The sequence below is a fragment of the Mustelus asterias genome, chromosome 7 (genome assembly GCF_964213995.1).
Source record: "Mustelus asterias chromosome 7, sMusAst1.hap1.1, whole genome shotgun sequence".
Lineage (NCBI taxonomy): Eukaryota > Metazoa > Chordata > Chondrichthyes > Carcharhiniformes > Triakidae > Mustelus > Mustelus asterias.
The window spans coordinates 7,127,946-7,150,213 of NC_135807.1; the positions used below are offsets into that span (position 1 = coordinate 7,127,946).

Here is a 22,268-nt window from a genome sequence, read left to right on the forward strand (position 1 = left end):
ATAGTCCTCTAAATGAAGAAATTTTTCATCTCAGATCTAAATGGTTGTCCCCTTATTCTGGGACAGTGACCCGGTGTTCTAGATTCTTCAGCCAGGCTGACTAATTCCTCAATGATGTGTGTTTGTGTTTTAAGCTGAATTTAGACATCCTAATCCCTACTTATGCACTGCTGGATACCTAGAATGAATATATTGGTGGGAAGTGAAATGATTCAAGTATATATGGATAACCATGGAAACTTCAAGAGGACCTGGGACAGGCCAAGTGAATGGGCAAGAACATAGCAGATGGACAATAACGTGAATCAGTGTGAAGGTATCCACTTTGGTAGAAAAAACACAGAAAGGAAGAGTATTTCTTAAATGGTGAGGAGTTGGGAAGTGCAGGTGTTCAAAGGGGCCCGAGTGTCCTTGTTCATGCGCCACGAAAAGCTAGCACATAGGTGCAGCAAGCAATTAGGAAGGCAAATGGAGTGTTGGCCTCCAGCATGAGGTGATCTGACCACAAGAGTAAGGAAGTCTTGCTGTAGTTATATAGAACCTTGGTGGGACCTCACCTGGAGTACTGTGTACAGTTTTAGTCTCCTTACATAAGGAAAGGTATATTTGCCATAGGGGGAGTGCAACAGAGGTTCACCAGACTAATCCCTGGGATAGCGGGATTGTCTTAAAAGGGGAGTTTGAGACAACTGGGCCCGCAGGCTCCAGAGTTTCGATGAATGTGGGGTTGACCTCGTTGAAAATTAAAAATTTTGTTTTTACAGGACATGCCAATGATTTGTGTAGGTAGAATGTTTCCCCTGGCTAGTGAGTCTAAAACTAGGAGACACATCTCAGGATAAGATTGAGATGTGGAGGAATTTCTTCACTCAGAGTGGTGAATCTAGAATTCTCTACCCCAGAGGACTGTGGAAGCTCAGTCGTTGAGCATGTTCGAGAGAGAAATCTGAATACTAATGACACCCTGGGATATGGGGATAGTGTGGGAAATGGAGTCATGATCAAACTGAATGGTGGGGCAAGCTCAAAGGGCCAAATGGCCTGCTCCTATACTTCTAATCTGATACAAAATGTGTGCTTGGGAGAAGCAGTTTGTTCATAGTCATATGGTTTTGAAAGTTCTCCATCATTGGGGATTTTCCTGGTCTCAGATCAAGGTCTACTGAAGACCAATAGGTTGTAATTCAGGATTCCAAGTATGAGGTAGATACCCAGAATGGATCCAATAACCTAAGTAGATATTCCATCTACGTCAATTAAAACACAAAACCAAAACGTTGATTAACTATCAACGCAAACTCAGAAGCCATTTTATTGCATAGAAATGACAGCTCTCTCGAATATAAATGGATAGGGGCAATCTGAGGTCGACAGGTTACATGTCACCCAGCTTTGTCTTTCACGTGTCACTTCACTCAACTACGCTTTAAACTTAGAACCCGCAGAAATGGGATTCCAATTTAGGAATATGAAAAGGAAGTTTACCTCTCGGTCCAGTTTATCATTCCTCGTTTTGATTTCACCCGTGATCTCATCAACAGAGAAAAGCAAGCCAAATTTCGAGGCTGGTTGCTGCGAGAGGATTCTGTAACGTAGAGAAGTATGAGGGGTGTTGGGTTCATCGCGGTCAGTAGCATTAAGCTTCAGGAAGATCGTACCTAAAAGTGTAAAATTAATTGTTACTTTCAGGAAAAGTTACATCAAGACCATGCAAGATGAACCCGGCTAATTACAGGCAGTTTCCTTTCCCATCTGCGCGGAAGAGCAGGTAAAAAAAAAAATGGATGACAGGCACCAAACAGGGCGCCAGTAGCTTACGTTCATGTCAACTACCTATTCACCCCATTTCTGCTAGGTTGTTAGAGTTAGAATTAAGTCCAAGACGTCTAGTGATATATGCTGGGGCATTTTTTGCCTCAATTTTTAGATTGAGGCCAGAATTTTCCAGCCGTTCATGCCAGCGGGGTTCTCCAGTCCCGCAACCCTGGTTTCCTGCTGGCATGGGGTGGCGTCACTGGAATCCTCATTGACAGCGGCAAAACCAGAGGATCCCACCACTAGCAAACAACGCCAGGAAACACGCCACTGGGAGGCTGGAGAATCTCACCCCATATTTCTGCTCCCCAAATAGGAGTTCAATATCCTGAATAGATTCAATAACCTAGCGCGATATTCCACCTACGTCAATTAAACACAAAACTGTAACATTGATTAACTATCAACGCAAACTCGGAAGCCATCGTATTGCACAGAAATGATGGCACGTTAACAGGCCAATTGGCCAAAGGACATATTTCTGCTCCATACGAGCCTCCTCCCATTCTTGGTTTATCCTTCATTCTTTTCTCCCTCGTGCACTTAGCCAGTTGGTTACCAAAAAGTGTACCAGTCGGGGCGGCACAGGCTAGTAGTCTCCAGTATTTACAATTATATTAACGATAATTGCAATCAAGACTTTTACAATTGAAAAGCATTAAGTCGGTGCACTCTTATCAGCTCTGGAGAAAGAACGCTCAAGTTTCAGGCAGACCAGTCATCAACCTGAAAAGTTAACTCAGTCCCTCCCCTCAGATGCTCGCAGCGTCTGCGTATTTCGCAGTCCTTACCAACTGATGAACATTCAGCTACGCTTGCCGTGATCTCCGTTTCAGTAAATTGGGGGGCATTATCGTTGGCATCATTGACTTTAACAGAGAGGGGAAGAGGGTCTTCAAGATGGTAGCCCTCTTGGGTTACTGTCGATCCAATCAGCTGAGGAATGGAAAACGAGGAGTGGTTACAATTTGTCGGCAATAAACGCTATTCCTTTTTCACAAACGCATCCAAAATAGCTGCATAGTAGAGGCAGATTTACAAAAAGGGTCCCCCTGACACTAGGATTTACAAAAAGTCTAAACATTTAGGTTCCAGGGTTCTGCACCCCAGCACTTAAGCTGCAGAAGAACCAATCAGGCCGTAGAATGTTACAGCACAGGAGAAAGCCATTCAGCCCAAGCTGTTTAGGGACTGCGGGGGTTTTCACAGTAACTTCATTGCAGTGTTAATGTAAGCCTATTTGTGACACTAATCAACAAACTTATACTTGCCCATGCGAGCTCTTTGCTATAGCAATCTAATGCCCAACACCCCTCACAGCCTAGTAACATGCAATTCATCCTCCATTTTACCTTATTTTCACAGTAACAATAACAGTTTCACAGGGAAGTTTCACAGTAACTTCATTGTAGTGTCAATGCAAGCCTACTTGTGACTAATAAATAAGCTTTAACTTTATTTTTAAAACATGCCTTTACATGTAGAAAAGCATTCCATATACCAGCAATTCTATTAAGGGTTATTATCCAAGTTCTACCCTTTATCATGCCCTCTTATCCCTCAACATACCTGCAATTTCTCACACTGATGCATCACTGTAGAAAAACACTTTCCAGGACCAAAACTGTACCCAATGAGGCCAAAACAATGTTGTGTTCCTTTGTAAAAATTAAACATTACTCCTGGAACAGATACTCCAATATAAAGTATCCTAAATTCCCAGAGTCATTTTTATGCTTGTTTCTACACTTAAGGAATTAAACATTTAAACCATCCACATTTTTTCAGCACATGGGTGGCACAGTGGTTAGCACTGCTGCCTCACAGCTCGAGACCTGGGTTCGATTCCCGGCTCGGGTGACTGTCTGTGTGGAGTCTGCACGTTCTCCCCGTATCTGCGTGGGTTTCCTCCGGGTGCTCCGGTTTCCTCCCACAATCCAAAGATTGGTTAGGTTGATTGGCCATGCTAAAAGGTTAGGTTGATTGGCCATGCTAAATTGATCCTAGTGTCAGGGGGACCAGCTAGGGTAAATGAGGGTTATGGGAAGGGGGCCTGGGTGGGATTGTGGTTGGTACAGACTCGATGGGACAAATCACCTCCTTCTGTACTGTAGGGATTCTACGATTCTATGATATGTTCTCATGTGCCTAATTTTAATAAATGAATCCACAAGGTTTTTACCCTTTAAATCATTTAAAAACCACCACGCCAACACTATAGTTAAGAAAGCCCACCAATGCCTCTACTTTCTCAGAAGACTAAGGAAATTTGGCATGTCAGCTATGACTCTCACCAACTTTTACAGATGCACCATAGAAAGCATTCTTTCTGGTTGTATCACAGCTTGGTATGGCTCCTGCTCTGCCCAAGACCACAAGAAACTACAAAGGGTCGTGAATGAAGCCCAGTCCAGTCTATTACGCAAACCAGCCTCCCATCCATCTGTCTACACTTCCTGCTGCCTCGGCAAAGCAGCCAGCATAATTAAGGACCCCACGCACCCCGGAATCGAGAATCTACAGTGCAGGAGGCTGCCATTTGGCCCATCGAGGCTACACCAACAACAATCCCACCCAGGTCCTATCCCTGTAACCCTACATATTTACCCTAAGGGGTGACACTAACACGAAGGGGCAATTTATCATGGCCAATCAACCTAACCAGCACATATTTGAAGTGTGGGAGGAAACCGGAGCACCTGGAGGAAACCCATACTGACACAGGGAGAACATGCAAACTCCACACAGACAGTGACCCCAAAGCCAGAATCGAACCCGGGTCCCTGGCGCTGTGAGACAGCAGTGCTAACTAACTACTGTGCCACCTTCTTCCGTCGGGAAAAAGATACAAAAGTCTGAGATCACGTACCAATCGACTCAAGAACAGCTTCTTTCCTGCTGCATCAGACTTTTGAATGGACCTACCATATACTAAGCTGCTCTTTCTCTACACCCTCTGACTGTAACACCATATTCTGCAATCTCTCCTTTCCTTCTCCCCTATGTACTCTATGAATGGTATGCTTTGTCTGTATAGCACACAAGAAACAATGCTTTTCACTGTATCCCAATGCATGTGACAATAAATCAAATCAGAATCTCTCTCTCCTGGTAAAAGATAATGGGCCAGATTCTGCATCCATGACAATGAGACAAATCGACCAGCGGTTCCTGGGAGCTAGGCCCAGCTCAACTTGGAAATCTGGGTGCTGCTGGTGACCAGAAGCTGGCACTTTGGCACAGTGGTTAGCACTGCTGCCTCACAGCGCCAGGGACCCGGGTTCAATTCCCGGCTTTGATTTGATTTGTCACATGTTTAGTATACAGTGAAAAGTATTGTTTCTTACGCGCTATGCAGACAAAGCATACCGTTCATAGAGAAGGAGAGAGTGCAGAATGTAGTGTTACAGTCATAGCTAGGGTGTAGAGAAAGATCAACTTAACGCGAGGTAGGTCCATTCAAAAGTCTGACGGTAGCAGGGAAGAAGCTGTTCTCGAGTCGGTTGGTACGTGACCTCAGACTCTTGTATCTTTTTCCCCAGAGGAAGGTGGTGGAAGAGAGAATGTCCGGGGTGCGCGGGGTCCTTAATTATGCTGGCTGCTTTTCCGAGGCAGCAGGAAGTCAATGGATGGGAGGCTGGTTTGCGTGAAGGATTGGGCTACATTCACGGCTTGGGTCAACGTCTCTGTGGAGTCTGCACATTCTCCCCTTGTCTGCATGGGTTTCCTCCTACAGTCCGAAAGACGTGCTGGTTAGGTGCATTGGCTGTGCTAAACTCTCCCTCAGTGTACCTGAACAGGCACTGGAGTGTGGCGACTAGGGGATTTTCACAGTAACTTCATTGCAGCGTTAATGTAAGCCTACTTGTGACTAATAAACTAACTTTACTTTTTCAGCATTTGAGCACTCAAAACAGCATAGCGCACAAGACTATGGATCAAATGCCGGAAAATGGGATGAGAATGGATCGGTGTTTGATGGCCGACACAGACACGATGGGCCGGAGGGCATCTCTTTGTACTGTAAGCTCTTGAGTGCAAAAGCCAGGCCGTCACCTTGACTGATCTCAAGTCACAATGTGAATCTCACCCTTGAGGATCTGCAGCTAAGAAAAAGGAACATATCTTCTGGGCTGAATCACTTTTGCAAGTATGGAATAAAAAAGGTCAGAGATATTTACGCGCAACACAGGGTATTCTTCACGATCCACAGCCTTCTTCTGAAATATTCTCCCACTATTGGATTCGATACTGAAGACACCTGTCGGAGGAAGATCTACTCCTTGTCCACGTAGCTGGTAGATCATGGTATAATTCTGCTGATACTCTGATTGTATCTGAAAATACATAAAGAATCAAAAATCAATTAAACTTAAACACAGGTTACATTTTTTTTTCCCTTTGTTTAACTGAGATTAGTTTAATTTTAACTGATATTGTAGCTTACATACAGTTTGGACAAGCTTGGGGAAAGGTCCTTTGTAAGCTTCATTGATAGAAAACGGAAGAGGTCTCCAGCGTCGTTTCTGCCGCCGCAGTATGACTGCACGTCGAACTCGAGCAGGCCATTGTATCGACTGAAAAATATTAAGCACAACGCAAGCAGTGTGAATTCACCTGGTCTACACAGAGTCTGGATGCCCCGAATGCTTCACAGACAATGATGTATTTTCTGAAAGGACGCCAACATAAGAGAATCCCTCCAGTGCAGAAGGAGGCCATTCAGCCCAGCGAGTCTGTACCTACTCCATAAGAACATTTTACCGAGCCCCCCACCTCCCCCACTCTGGGCTACCCTATTCCACCACCCCTTTCAATGCCCCATCGCCCACAACTCCATGCATTTACCACAGCTAATCCACCTAACCTACACACCCTTGGAAACTAAGGGGCGATTTAGCATGGCCAATAAACCCAATCTTTGGACGGTGGGAGGAACCCGAATCACCAGGACCTGGTGACGCAGTGGACTAGTAATCCATGAAGACTAGAAACATGCGTTCAAATTGTACCAAAGCAGCTGGCTGAACTGATTAATAAAATAATACAAAGCTAGTCTCGGTAATGTATTAACAGTGACCATGAAACTATCAATTCTCGTTAAAAAACTCATCTGGTTTAGTACTGATCTTCAGAGCAGGAATCTATCCAATGTGGTTCCAGATCCACAACAATGGGGTTAACTCTTAAACTGCTCCTCTGAATTGGCCGAACAAGACACTTCAGTTGAAGGCCAATTAGGGATGGGCAACAAATGCTGGCCCAGCCAGCGACACCCACAAGCAAAGAAAGAATAAAGAAAAATGCAGGAAATGTAGTCATCGATTCTCTGAGTGTGGAGTTCCTTTTTCCTTAGAGCAAACTGATGTTAACTGAGGGGAATAGACATTGACGAGGACACCAGTGGATCACCCGAGAGGATAGATGGAATTTTGATTTTTATTTCTATCCCGAGGTGTGGATGTCACAGGCTCAGCCACTATTTATTGCCAATGCTTAATTGCACTTGAGCAGCAAGGAAGGGAGCTGTCATGAATCGCTGCAGTCCCTGTGGTGTAGGTACACCTACAATGCTGTTAGGGTGGGGGTTCTAGAACTTTAATCCAATGACAGTAAAAGGAATGGCCAATATATTTCAAAGTCAGGATGGTAAGTGATTTGGGAGTGGAACCTCCAGGTGGTGGGATTCCCAGCTATCTGCCACCCTTGTCCTTCTAGACAGTAGAGATCGTGGGTTTGGAAGGTGCTGTCTAAGGAGCCTGGGCAAATTGCTACAGTGCATCTTGTAGATAGACGGTACACACTGCTGCCACTGTGCTTCGCTGACAGAGGGAGTGAATGCTTACATGGGGGATGGGGTGCCAACAAAACTTTGCCCTGGATGGTGCCAAAGTTCTTGAGTGTTGTTGGAGCTGCACTTGTCCAGGCAAATGGGGAGTATTACATCACACTGCTGACTTGTGCCTTGTAGCTTTGACAGTCTTTGGACAGTAAGGGGGCAAGTTACTCCCCATAGAACCCCCAGCTTCTGCCCTGCTCTGACAGCCATATTATTTATATGGCTGGTACACTTCAGTTTCTGGTCAATGGTAACTCCCAGGATTTTGATATTGGGGAATTAACTGATGGTAATGCCATTGAATGTCAAGGGAGATGACTAGATTCTCTTTTGTTGGAAGAACCTGATTGAAGCAGAATGGTCCATGGCCTATGTATCTGGACAGCCCTCTACCAGCACACAGTGGTCAGACTAATGCAAACCAGCCTCCCATCCACTGATTCCGTCTACACTTCCCACTACGTTGAGAAAGCAGTCAGCATAATCAAGGACCCCACGCACCCCAGAATGTCCCATCATATATTAAGCTGATCTTCCTTTTTGCTCTACTTGTGACAGCAACACTATATCCTGCACCCTCTCCTTTCCTTCTCCTTTGTGTACTCTATGAATGAAATGTCTATATCACACGCAAGAAACAACACTGTATTCCAATACATGTGACAATAATAAATCAAATCCAGGGTCCAAGCTACATGATGTGAAAGCAGTGCAGGAATTGGGTTGCTTTCCCATGTGGTCAAGTGTGGCCAAGAAAGAAAATAGCATTGCTTACTGTTAAACTTGGCTATGTTAAAACTTTGCTGAACATTTTCAGCTACTTCACCATTTCAGAATTCCGCAGCTGAGGTTACAATTAGATCAGCCATGATCTTATTGAATAGCAGAGCAGGCTCGAGGGGCCGAGTGGCCTACTCCTAAATCAATCGACAATGGTTTCGATGGTATGAGCCTGATTGACTGAAATCATAGTCATAGAGGTTTACAGCATGGAAACAGGCCCTCTGGTCCATCTTGTCCATGCCACCCTTTGTTTTTTTACAACTACTAAGCTAGTCCCAATCGCCCGTGTTTGGCCCATATCCCTCTATACCCATCTTACCCACGTTTAACTGTCTAAATGCTTTTTAAAAGACAAAATTGTACCCGCCTCTACTACTGCCTCTGGCAGCTTGTTCCAAACACTCACCACCCTCGGTGTGAAAAAATTGCCCCTCTGGACCCTTTTGTATCTCTCCCCTCTCACCTTAAACTGATGCCCTCTAGTTTTAGACTCCCTCACCTTTGGGAAAAGATATTGACAAACTAGCTGATCTATGTGCCTCATTATTTTATAGATCTCTATAAGATCACCCCTCAGCCTTCTACGTTCCAGGGAAAAAAATCCCAGTCTATCCAGCCTCTCCTTATAACTCAATCCATCAAGTCCAGGTAGCATCCGAGTAAATCTTTTCTGCACCCTTTCTAGTTTAATAATATCCTTTCTATAATAGGGTGACCAGAACTGTACACAGTATTCCAAGTGTGGCCTTACTAATGTCCTGTACAACTTCAACAAGATGTTCCAACTCCTGTATTAGGTAAATCGTTAGGGAAGGGGTTAAAAGAAGCAAGTTACTTACCTGCACATGCGGTTGAATCAACAATCGGACATGAATTGTGCATTGCATTGATGACGCTGAATCTTGCAGCTCAATGTCAAAGGTCCGTCGTGGTTCAAAGTGGAGAGCATGCGTTGCAAACAAGGAACCATCAGGTTTCACACCAAAATCCGCATCACTGGTCCTGATTTGAAGAGTCTCTGTTTGGCAACACCCTAAATTCACTGTGAAAAAAAAAAACTTTTAGGGCCATCGAAACATCATTTTTAATTCATTGCTCATGATGCATCTTAAGGCTACGCTATTGGGAACACCAATAGAGATGGGAAAGCATGAAGAAAAGATTAATAAAAAGCATTCAGGCGGAGTTCCTAACATGTGCAGAGGAGATTCACTAGGTTGATTCCAGAAAGTAGACTGGGGCTATACTCATTGGAATTCAGAAGAATGAGGAGATTTTAGAGAAACATATAAGATTATGAAGGGAATAGATAAGATAGAAGCAGGAAAATTGTTTCCACTGGCGGGTGAAACTAGAACTAGGGGACCTGGCCTCAAAATAAAGGGGAGCAGATTTAGGACCGAGTTGAGGAGGAATTTCTTCACCCAAAGGGTTGTGAATCTGTGGAATTCCCTGCCCAGTGAAGCAGTCGAGGCTACCTCATTGAATGTTTTTAAGGCAAAGATAAATAAAGTTTTGAACAGTAAAGGAATTAAGGGTTATGGTAAGTGAGTGGATAAGTGGAGCTGAGTCCACAAAAAGATCAGCCATGATCTTATTGAATGGCGGAGCAGGTTTGAGGGGCCAGATGGCCTACTCCTGCTCCTAGTTCTTATGTAAACATGCCTTCAGCTGGTCTGTCAATAACGAGCAATGGTCATGGATGAAGAACATGGAAGGCGACCCCTTAACTTTCCAATCAATAGGTGCACGTGCTACCCACAGCCATGGAAAATTCAAGGTTCATGTGTATTTGGGGAGGCAACGGTCTAGTGGTATTATCGCTGGACTATTAATCCAGAAAGCCAGCTAATGTTTTGGAACCGAGGTTCGAATCCCGCTATGGCAGATGGTGGAATTTGAATTCAATAAAAAATATCTGGAATTAAGAATCTACTGATGACCCCGAAACCATTGTCGATTGTCAGAAAAACCCACCTGGAAGAGGCATTGTGGCCACATCCAAGTAAAATGGAAGAAGCCAATGAGAGATCTGAGGAGTTTCAAATTCCACCAAACAAATTAAGACACTTTTATCTTTTTGCCCTCCTGCTATTTAAGGACAGCACAGAGGCACAGTGGTTCGCACTGCTGCCTCCCAACTCCAGGAACTCGGGCTCAATTCCGACCTTGGATGACTGTGTGAAGTTTGTACGTTCTCCCCATGTCTGTGTGGGTTTCCTCTGGGTGCTCCAGTTTCCTCCCATAATCCAAAGGTGTGCAGGTTAGGTGGATTGACTATTTCCCTTTAGTGTCCCAAAGTGTGTAGGTTAGGGGGATTAGCCATGGTAAATGCGTGGGGTTACGGGGATAGGGCCAAGATGCTCTGTCAGAGAACTGGTGCAGACTCAATGGGCCGAGTGGTCTCCTTCTGCACTCTCGGGATTCTGTGATCACAAGAACTTGCAGTCACATAGCACCGTTTGAACACAACGAACCACCCCAAGGAGCATTATCAAACAAAACTTGACATCAAGCCACATAAGATGATGTTAGGACAGGTTTGGTCAAGGAGGTAGGTTTTTATAAGGAGGACAGCGAGGGGCAGAGGGGGTTAGGGCAGGAATTCTGGACTTTGGGTTGCTGAAAGTACAGCTGTAAGTGGTAGAGCAAAGAAAAATAGAGATATACACAAGACATCAGTTGTGTTACCTTTTGAAATCACTTGATGCTTCTCAATGTCCCCACTACGCACAGTTACATCGACAGATTTGCTGACACAAGCCTCACCAAGCCTTGTGAGCATCTAAACAAAAATTAGATCAAATTTAGTTTCAAAATTAACTTTGCACTCCCAAGTGCTGCACTGGGAAAAGTGGAGCTCAAATGAAAGGATCAGTGCACCATCACTTTTACATTAAAATACGACAACAAATATTTAGCTAAAAAGTGCTGAAAAATCAAACAGAAAATTCTGAAAATATGAAGCACCTGCAACTGCAAAGATAAATCGACATTTCAGAAGTCATCCATCATTAAAAATAACTAGGAAGCAGAAGAGATTCTTACAACAATGATGGGGAACCTAGGCTAGTAAGTGGGCCACTTTCAGCTCCTTCACCTCATTGGGCCACAAGATTAACAAGTCAGGCTTGTTCACTACCCATTATCAAGATTAAATACATTTAACCTGCACCAAAAATTTCATAACGCGTTATAGAAAATGCTTAATCATTTATAGATTAATAGAAATAACAACTTCAAATCATAAAAACAAAATAAATATTGACATCAATTGGGCAACACAGAGGTTAGCACTGCTGCCTCACAGCGCCAGGGACTCAGGTTCGATTCTCGGCTTGGGTCACTGTCTGTGGGGAGTTTGCACGGTCTCCCCGTGTCTGCGTGGGTTTCCTGCGGGTGCTCCGGTTCGGATAGGCTAAGTGAGTGGGCAAGGATCTGGCAGATGGATTATAACGTTGGTAAGTGTGAGGCTATCCACTTTGGAAGGAATAATAGTAAAATGGACTATTGTTTAAACGGTGAAAAATTACAACATGCTACTGTGCAGAGGGACTTGGGGGTCCTTGTGCATGAATCACAAAAACTAGTTTGCAGGTGCAGCAGGTAATCAAGAAGGCAAATGGAATGTTGGCCTTTATCGTGAGAGGGATGGAGTATAAAAGCAGGGAGGTCACGCTGCAACTGTACAGGGTACTGGTGAGGCCGCACCTAGAGTACTGTGTACAGTTTTGGTCCCCTTATTTAAGAAAGGATATATTAGCTTTGGAGGGGGTACAGAGAAGGTTCACCAGGTTGATTCTGGACATGAGGGGGTTAGCTTATGAGGAGAGATTGAGTAGACTGGGCCTGTATTCATTGGAGCTTAGAAGGTTGAGGGGACATCTCATAGAGACATATAAGATAATGAAGGGGCTAGACAGGGTAGAAGCAGCGAGGTTATTTCCACTTACAATGGAAACAAGAACTAGGGGGCATAGCCTCAAAATACGGGGGAGTCAATTTAGAACAGAGTTGAGGAGGAACTTCTTCTCCCAGAGGGTAGTGAATCTTTGGAATTCTCTGCCCAATGAAGCAGTAGAGGCTACCTCGTTAAATGTGTTTAAGTCACAGATAGATAGATTTTTAACCATTAAGGGAATTAAGGGTTATGGGGAGCGGGCGGGTAAGTGGAACTGAACCCACTATCAGATCAGCCATGATCTTGTTGAATGGCGGAGCAGGCTTGAGGGGCTAGATGGCCTACTCCTGCTCCTATTTCTTATGTTCTTATTATCAATTGAAATTGATAGATAATCAATCATTGCTAATGGTATCGAGCAACATGGAACAAAAATAAAATCCGAGTAATTTAACTTGAGGTACAGATTTTTAAAAATGTATTCCTAGATGGGGTTATGACTTTAAATTTCAGATTTTTATTGAATTCAAATTCCACCATCTACCATGGAGGGATTTGAACCCAGATCCACAGGCCCTGGGCCTCTGGATTGCTAACCCAGTGACAATACCACCGCCTCCCCACTGATCAGCCACTGTCAAATTTAAATCATAGAACCCGTTCACGGAATAGAATGGCCTCACCCTGTTCCTATTTAGCTTACCCAAACAACGCCCACATTGTAGTCATCAAGTTGGCATCTTTTCAAGTGCAATTAGGGCATGGCAAACAAATGCTCATCCATGGGAGACAAACCACAGGCAGATTAGATACTGAAATGGTACGTGCTGTCCGTAAGTGCACAGAATTACAATCAGTGCCCTCAACCAAACTAAAGCAAGAGGTAGACGGAACAGGAGCAACACCACGGGAATAGCCCATTGAGCCTCCTTCCATTCCGAATGATTATGGCTGAGGTTGGGCTTCAACTTAGAGTCCTAGAATCATAGAATCCCCCATTCAGTCCATCGAGTTTGCACCGACCACAATCCCACCAAGGCCCTATTCCCGTACCCATTTTTTCCCAACCTAACCCACACATCTTTGGAGCGTGGGAGGAAACCCACGCAGACAGGGGGTGGGGGGGAGAAGCGTGCAGACTCTGCACAGTGACCCAAGGCCAGAATTGAACCCAGGTCCCTGGCACTGTGAGGAAGCAGTGCTAGCCACTGTGCCGCCCCACAACTTCCACCCAATCCCCATATCCCTCAATCCCCTGAAAGACCAAAAGGCCTGAATTCTACCACCTCACCCGCCACGGAATCGGAACGGGCGAGGGTCCGGCAACGGAAATCTCCACTGACGTCGGGTGAGAATTTCTGATCTTGCCTGAGCCGCAAAGATCCCGCCCCAAAAATCCCACCCCGATAGGTAAATAAATGAAACAAACAGAAAACTAAGTGCAAACAGGAAATCTATTTTTTCAGAAATGGGGCGATTTAAAAAGCATTTGGATTTTGCAGTCAATTTGAGGAAATCGCAGCAACATCTCAAATTATCTGTATTTTTCAAAGAAGTGAAATTTACGACTGCTGCCTCGTCAAAACACATTCAGAAAAGTTAAATAAAAAGATGATCAAACAAGAATTTGGAACATTGCAAAACTCAGTAACATACTATAAAGTAAAGCAGCCGTCAACTCTTACAACCCACACTAATGACGGACTGCTGGAGGGATGTACGTACGTATGCATGCAACAAGTAACCAGGCAACAAAACATAAATACATTCCCTCCCTAATGGATGTCAGTGAACCAGATGGGCTTTTAAAGTAAATTTAAAGTTTTAAAGCTTAAATAAATTATTAGTGACTATTAGGCTTACATTCACACTGCAATGAAGTTACTGTGAAAATCCCCTAGTTGCCACACTCCGGGTACACTGAGGGAGAATTTAGCATGGCCAATGCACCTAGCCAGCAGTACAGCAGGTTGTGAATGTAGCCTAATCCATCACGCAAACCAGCCGCCCATCCATTGATTCTGACTATATTTCCTGCTGCCTCAGAAAAGCAGCTAGCATAATCAAGGGCCCCACGCACCCCAGTCATACACTCTTCCACCTTCTTCTGTCAGGAAAAGATACAAAAGTCTGAGGTCAGGTACCAACCGACTCAAAAACAGCTTCTTCCCTGCTGCCATCAGACTTTTGAATGGACCTACCTCGCACTAAGTTGATCTTTCTCTACATGCTAGCTATGACTGTAACACTACATTCTGCACTCTCTCCTTTCCTTCTCTATGAACGGTACGCTTTGTCTGTATAGTGCACAAGAAACAATACTTTTCACTGTACACAAACATATGTGACAATAAATCAAATCAAAAGTCTTTCAGACTGTGGGAGGAAACCGGAGCACCCAGAGGAAACCCATGCAGACACGGGGAGACTCCACACAGACTGTGACCCAAGCCAGGAATCAAGCATGGGTCCCTGGCACTGTGGTATAGCAGTGTTAACCACTGTGCAACCATGCCGCCCCATTCAACAATGATAGTTTCATGGTCTCCAATACTGAGCTTTATATTGCAGATTTACTAATTGAATTTAATTTCCACGATTGCCGTGGTGGGATTTGAACCCATGTCCCCGTTAGCCTAGGCCTCAGGCTTACTCATGCAATGACATGATCACTACCCATCATTTCCCCATCGACCTACATAATAAAACGTCATGAGAATGTTCCGCAGGTAAAGAATGAGATACATTTTCAGGGTGCTGCTTCTTAAATTTCAGGAAATTATTGCTAAAACTTTGCTTAAAAATCTAACAGTTTATAATCCAAGTCAAATGAAACAGTAAAAAGAAATTACACATTTACTGCTAGCAGAAAACACTTAATCCAGATTGTGCAATAATTGTAAATATTTCATTGTCGTAGTTAATGGGGAAAATGGACAGACCCATACATGGGTCATACATGGACAGACCCAGACACAGGGCGGCACAGTGGTTAGCACTGCTGCTTCACAGCTCCAGGGACCTGGGTTCGATTCCCGGTTTGGGTCCATAAGACCATAAGACCATAAGACATAGGAGCGGAAGTAAGGCCATTCGGCCCATCGAGTCCACTCCACCATTCAATCATGGTTGATTTCAACTCCATTTACCCGCTCTCTCCCCATAGCCCTTAATTCCTCGAGAAATCAAGAATTTATCAATTTCTGTCTTGAAGACGCTCAACGTCTCGGCCTCCACAGCCCTCTGTGGCAATGAATTCCACAGACCCACCACTCTCTGGCTGAAGAAATTTCTCCTCATCTCTGTTCTAAAGTGACTCCCTTTTATTCTAAGGCTGTGCCCCCGCGTCCTAGTCTCCCCTGTTAATGGAAACAACTTCCCTACGTCCATCCTATCTAAGCCGTTCATTATCTTGTAAGTTTCTATCAGATCTCCCCTCACTCTCCTAAACTCCAATGAATATAATCCCACGATCCTCAGACGTTCATCGTATGTCAGGCCTACCATTCCTGGGATCAGCCGTGTGAATCTCCGCTGGACCCGCTCCAGTGCCAGTATGTCCTTCCTGAGGTGTGGGGCCCAAAATTGCTCACAGTACTCCAAATGGGGCCTAACCAGTGCTTTATAAAGCCTCAGAAGTACATCCCTGCTTTTGTATTCCAAGCCTCTTGAGATAAATGACAACATTACATTTGCTTTCTTAATTACGGACTCAACCTGCAAGTTTACCTTTAGAGAATCCTGGACTAGGACTCCCAAGTCCCTTTGCACTTTAGCATTATGAATTTTGTCACCGTTTAGAAAATAGTCCATGCCTCTATTCTTTTTTCCAAAGTGTACGACCTCGCACTTGCCCACGTTGAATTTCATCAGCCACTTCTTGGACCACTCTCCTAAACTGTCTAAATCTTTCTGCAGCCTCCCCACCTCCTCAATACTACCTGCCCCTCCACCTATCTTTGTATCATCGGCAAACTTGGCCAGAATGCTCCCAGTCCCGTCATCTAGATCGTTAATATATAAAGAGAACAGCTGTGGCCCCAACACTGAACCCTGCGGGACACCACTTGTCACCGGTTGCCATTCTGAGAAAGAACCTTTTATCCCAACTCTCTGCCTTCTGTCTGACAGCCAATCGTCAATCCATGTTAGTACCTTGCCTCGAATACCATGGGCCCTTATTTTACTCAGCAGTCTCCCGTGAGGCACCTTGTCAAAGGCCTTTTGGAAGTCAAGATAGATAACATCCATTGGCTCTCCTTGGTCTAACCTATTTGTTATCTCTTCAAAGAACTCTAACAGGTTTGTCAGGCACGACCTCCCCTTACTAAATCCATGCTGACTTGTCTTAATCCGACCCTGCACTTCCAAGAATTTAGAAATCTCATCCTTAACGATGGATTCTAGAATTAGGGTTAGGGTCATTGTCTGTGTGGAGTTTGCACATTCTCCTTGTGTCTGTGAGGGTTTCCTCCGGGTGCTCTGGTTTCCTCCCACAGTCCAAAGATGTGCGGGTTAGGTTGATTGGCCATGCTAAAATTGCCCTTAGTTTCCTGGGATGCGTAGGTTAGAGGGATTAGTGGCTGGATATGGGGGTAGGGCCTGGGTGGGATTGTGGTCGGAGAAGACTCGATGGGCCGAATGGCCTCTTTCTGTGCTGTAGGGTTTCTAAGATGTTGGAAAAACCCATCTGTTTAACTAATGCCCTTTAGGGAAGGAAATCCGCCATCCTTACCTGGTCTGGCCTACGTGTGACTCCAGACCCATAGCAATGTGGTTGACTCTTAAAATTGAGGGGCGGCATGGTGGCACAGTGGCTAGCACTGCTGCTTCACAGTGCCAGGGACCAGAGTTCAACTCCAGCCTTGGGTGGCCGTGTGAAGTTTGCATGTTCTGCCAATGTGTGTGGGTTTCGTCTGGGTGCTCGGGCTTCCCCCTACAGTTAGGTGGATTGGCCATGGATTGCCCCTTAATATCAGGGGATTAGCAGGGTAAATATGAAGGGTTATGGGGATAGGGCCTGAGTGGGATTGTTGGCGCTGCAGACTTGACAGTGCAGAAGGAGGCCATTCGGTCTGTCGGGATTCTATGATTCTGCCTTTCTCAGGACTTGTGAAACTAAAAGGTTTAAGCTGCAGTGAAATGCGTTAGAATTACTTCTCGATCAAAACCACTAACTAGAAGTTCATATGAAGAGCTGGATTTTCCTGGCCCCGTGGGGTCCAGGTGTTGCAGTTGGGGAGCGCCACATCAGGATAATGCTGGTGAATTCTCAACACAGGGGAAGTTTCCCCGGTGCAAGGACCAGATCTGTTGACCGCACCATGGAGACAGGGAGCTTGTTAAAGTGTGTAGGGCAGGCATTTGTCTCCCATTCCCCCCACCTCCCCAAACCATGTGGAGGCCATCAGCTCAATGTAGGTAACCCCCATTCACTCTCGATGTCAAAAAATTTAGTTCCATATGGAAAACAAAAAAAAGGGCAAATGTCATAGAATCCCGACAGTGCAGAAGGAGGCCAATCGGCCCATCGAGTCTGCACCGACCACAATCCCACCCAGGCCCTATTCCCCTAATCCCACATATTTACCACTGCTAATCCCCCTGACACTAGAGTCAATTTACCATGGCCAATCAACCTAACCCACCCACCTTTGGACTGTGGGAGGAAACCAGAGCACTCGGAGGAAACCCACGCAGACACGGGGAGAAAATGCAGACTCCACACAGACAGTGACCCGAGGCTGGAATCGAACCCGGGTCCCTGGCGCTGTGAGGCAGCAGTGCTAACCACTGTGCCACCGTGCCGCCCCAAGCAAGAGGAATAGGGGGAAACATAGGAAGGCCATTCAGTCCATTAAGCATGCTCTGCCATTCAATATGATCATGGCTGATCATCCACATTAATGCCTTTTACCCCCACACCATCCCCATTTCCCTTTATGTCATTCACAGATTTCCAAATACCAGTCTCTGCTTTAAACATACTCAATGCTTCAATCCACAGCCTTCTGGAGGTCGAGAATTCCCAAGACTTTCATTCCTCAGAGTAAAAATATTTCTCATCTCGATCCTAATGTATTCCCCCTTATTTTGAAATTGTGTCTTCCCAGTTCTGGATTCCCCAACCAGGGGCATGGCCTCGTCTACATCTACCCTGTCCACGTATATGCAGGCTTCAATCAGATCACCTCTCAAAGAGAATACAGGCCCAGTTTGCCCAATCTCTCTTCATAGGACAGTCCCGCCATCCCACCGTCCTTGAACAAAGAACAGTACAGCACAAGAACAGGCCCTTCGGCCTGCCAAGCCTGCGCCGATTATGATGCCTAGTCCACATCCTTCCATTTCCATCCTTTTCATGTATTCGTCTAGATGCCCCTTAAATGCCACAATCGTACCTGCTCCCACCCCCTCCCCGGGCAGCGCGTTCCACACATTCACCAACCACCCGCTGTGTAAAAAAAACTTGCCTCGCACATCTCCTCTAAACTTTTCCCTATGTACTTGACTTTTCTACCCTAGGAAAGAGCATCTGACTATCCACTCTGTCCATGCTAAAACAATCTTGTAAACTTCTATCAGGTCGCCCCTCAACCTCCGTCGTTCCAGTGAGAAGTCTGGCGAACCTGCCCTGGTGCACTCCCTCTATGGCAATAATGTCTTTGTTAAGGTCAAGGAACCAAATCTGCACACAGCACTCCAGCTATGGTCTAACCGGGGTTCTACACAATTTCCAAGAACAAAAGCAGTATGTCAGATGCACAGATACAAAGACAATTTAGCTATAAATTTAGCCATCCAGTTAATAACCCCAATGCTTATGCAATCAAATAATTCATATGCTTCACAAGAAAACCAAAATTTCTGTATTAATACCTCCTAACGTAGTCAATATTAAAGGAACTAAAGGCCTGGTTTAAACAGCAACCAGGGCAGAAACTAGAATAAATCCCTATAGTACAGTACAGCCATTCGGCCCATCGAGTCTGCACCGACCACAATCCCACCGAGGCCCTACCCCCATATCCCTTCATATTTTACCCACCAGTCCCTCTAACCTACGCATCTCAGGACACTAAGGGGCAATTTTAGCATGTCCAATCAGCCTAACCCGCACACCTTTGGACAGTGGGAGGAAACCGGACCTCCCGGAGGAAACCCACGCAGACACGAGGAGAATGTGCAAACTCCACACAGACAGTGACCCAAGCTGGGAATCGAACCCAGGTCCCTGGAGCTGTGAAACAGCAGTGCTAACCACTGTGCCACCTGGCCACCCAAGTCATTAAAAAAACTTCCTTGCGATTCAGAGAATAAAAATCACATTTTTTTTTCAAAAATGAAACTCAAATTACTCTCGCCTTCTTTCACAAACCAATGAAAAGAAAAGGCTGATATTGTGGCAACATTGCAGCAGTCGCAAATTTTATTGTCGAAAGACAAAAATTACATCCCCCGTGTTCAATGTTATATCCAAACAGGCATCAAAACTAAAACTCTGTTAGGATAGCAACCTCCAACTAAATCTTGAAACTGGGCACTGTGCTACAGCCTAGTTAATGAATGATTTTTAAAAATATATATATAATTGCTAAAGCAGTCCAGGTGGTCGAGAAGAAAGACTAATTCGCACACATTGAAATGAACTTTGAACAGTGCATTGGCAAAACAACATACATTAATATTGGAAACAACCCCAGAACTGTCAGTTAGTAAGGCACACTGAGCACCACATTTCCTTTCGAAAGGAATTAAACTGTTCTATTACGAAATGCACTTTTACAAATGTTAATGAATAAACCATCTTTTTTTTGGAGAATATAAAACTGGAAAACAAGGCAACAGATAAGACCACAAATCAGCAGTGAGGTGCATGAATGCCCGGTTGAATCTACAAGTGAAGTTTACTTGCTTTAATTTTATTTATGGAGATATAAAGTTTATCAAAAGTTACCTTTGCAAAATAAAATGAACACCGAATCATTCATTCATTCTTACTTTAAAGAAAAAGTACATATCACTTAAAATATTAAATAAAGGCAGCTATTTGTTAAAGAGTAATGTCACCTTTAAATGTTTAAAATATTAAACACAGTAAGAAGTTTAACAACACCAGGTTAAAGTCCAACAGGTTTATTTGGTAGCAAAAGCCACACAAGCTTTCGAGGCTCTGTGTGGCTTTTGCTACCAAATAAACCTGTTGGACTTTAACCTGGTGTTGTTAAACTTCTTACTGTGTTTACCCCAGTCCAACGCCGGCATCTCCACATCATAAAATATTAAAGGCAGCCAATTGTTAAAGTCTTCTTAAAATGTTTAAAATATTACATAAAGGCAGCTTATTGTCAAATTCTTCCTTAAATGTTTAATACATTAAAGAAAGGCAGTTAATTGTTAAAGTCTTTTTAGAGTGTTTAAAATATTACATAAATAGTTAAAGCCTCCCTTAAAATGTTTAAAATATTAAAGGCAGGCAGCTAATTGTTAACGTGCCCCTTCCCTGTATAAAGAACCCCTCTCACCTTCTCCCTGGCTAAGGATTGGTTTGGTTGTAAAACAATTTGTGAACAATTTCTTCAGCGGCGGGAGAGCCCCAGTCCCAATTTTCCCGTCAAAAAAAATCCCAAACAGGGAGCGCGGGTTTGGGGATGAAGGGAGGCTGAGGTGAGCGGAGAGTGAGTGTAGATTCTTACCAGAAGCAGCAGAAAGGGTGCCCGCTGAGTAACCGCCGCCATTAGCCCGGGATCCTCACTGTAATGCAGCCGAAAAGCAATCCCTCCTGGAGTTAACGTGAGAGAGACCCTCCTGTGACAGAGAGAGGGAAACAATGTAATCTCTCTGTCTACCTGGCGAAGTAGGAAGCTTCTGTGTACCTGGTAAAGTATAAAGTTTCGGAGTGTATGTGAAAAAAGTATAAAGTTTGTGTATATGTAAAAAAGTATAAAGTTTGTGTATATGTAAAAAAGTATAAAGTTTCTGTGTAGATTCAGGTGTAAATGTGTTATGTACCTGAGGGGGGAAAAAAGGTGTTAAAAAATGAGTAAAGTTTGGGAGTGTATGTGTGTGAAAAATGTGTTATTTTTAAAAAGTTTTTTCTCTAAGTAAGTTTACCTGTGGTGGCTTTGCTGCTTTCCCTGCAATTGCCTGTCAGTTTTCTGTGGACTTTAGCCTCTGTGTCTCTGCAGCCCCACCCTCCTTCTCTCTCTGTCCCCACCCTCTCTCTGTCCCCACCCTCTCTCTGTCAGTCTCACCTGGGCGAGGCTCCAGGTGAGTAACAGGGGGTGGGGCCTCCACACCCCTTGTGTCAATGGCAGGGCGGGGAGTCAGGTAGTATTCTCTGTGTCTGTGTGCGTGGATAACTGGCCTGTCTCCATTGTGAGCATAGAGCAACCCCGGCAGCTGTGATGAAATGGAGAAGTATAGATTCTATCTTGGTTTCCAGGCTGCGGCGTTTGCTGTAGAGCTGGTGTATGAGGTGGTTGAGGAGTGTGGGAGAGGTGCGACGGCAAAGTCTCAGCGTAATCTGTGATGAAAGACAGCCCTGAGGCACTTACATGAAACTATGTGAGTGGGCAAAAAAAACACAAGGTGTCAACAAGGCAACAGAAAAGAAGTATGCTCCAGGTCACAAGGTAGTTAAGAAATGATTTTACTCAGCATTGATCTTGATAGATAAAGATCAAAAAATCCCCCATTGCTGCATAACTACCTGTGTGACTGAAGGGGAGGGGTTAGTAATGTAGCTCCCTCCCTCCGCATTTGTTTATCTATGAACAGTATCTCTCAAACATTAATGACGATATGTCCTAATGTTGAGTTGGAGTCATTTCAGTAAACACAAAGATTGCTGGCTGGTTTTGTTGTAACATATTTAGTTGTGAGAACATCCTACACCAGCTTCTGTCTATGTTTACGCTCCTCGAATCC

General features: G+C 44.5%; 1 protein-coding gene across 2 annotated transcripts in view; it reads right to left on the reverse strand.

Annotated features, from left to right (window-relative positions):
* The window catches only part of LOC144495553 (desmocollin-3-like), a 50,538-nt gene extending 28,977 nt beyond the window's left edge, over positions 1-21,561 (reverse strand). The window contains exons 1-8 of one of the 2 annotated variants that reach the window (XM_078215644.1): positions 21,453-21,561; positions 21,035-21,146; positions 11,129-11,222; positions 9,277-9,479; positions 6,267-6,392; positions 5,997-6,152; positions 2,607-2,751; positions 1,486-1,658 (exon numbers count right to left, since the gene is read on the reverse strand). In XM_078215644.1, coding sequence (XP_078071770.1) covers positions 1,486-1,658; positions 2,607-2,751; positions 5,997-6,152; positions 6,267-6,392; positions 9,277-9,479; positions 11,129-11,222; positions 21,035-21,076 — 939 coding nt within the window. In that variant the 5' untranslated portion in view covers positions 21,077-21,146; positions 21,453-21,561. Of the gene's footprint in view, positions 1-1,485; positions 1,659-2,606; positions 2,752-5,996; positions 6,153-6,266; positions 6,393-9,276; positions 9,480-11,128; positions 11,223-21,034; positions 21,215-21,452 lie in introns of both variants that reach the window. The other variant, XM_078215645.1, reaches the window with a different exon arrangement.
* Positions 21,562-22,268: the final 707 nt, after the last annotated feature.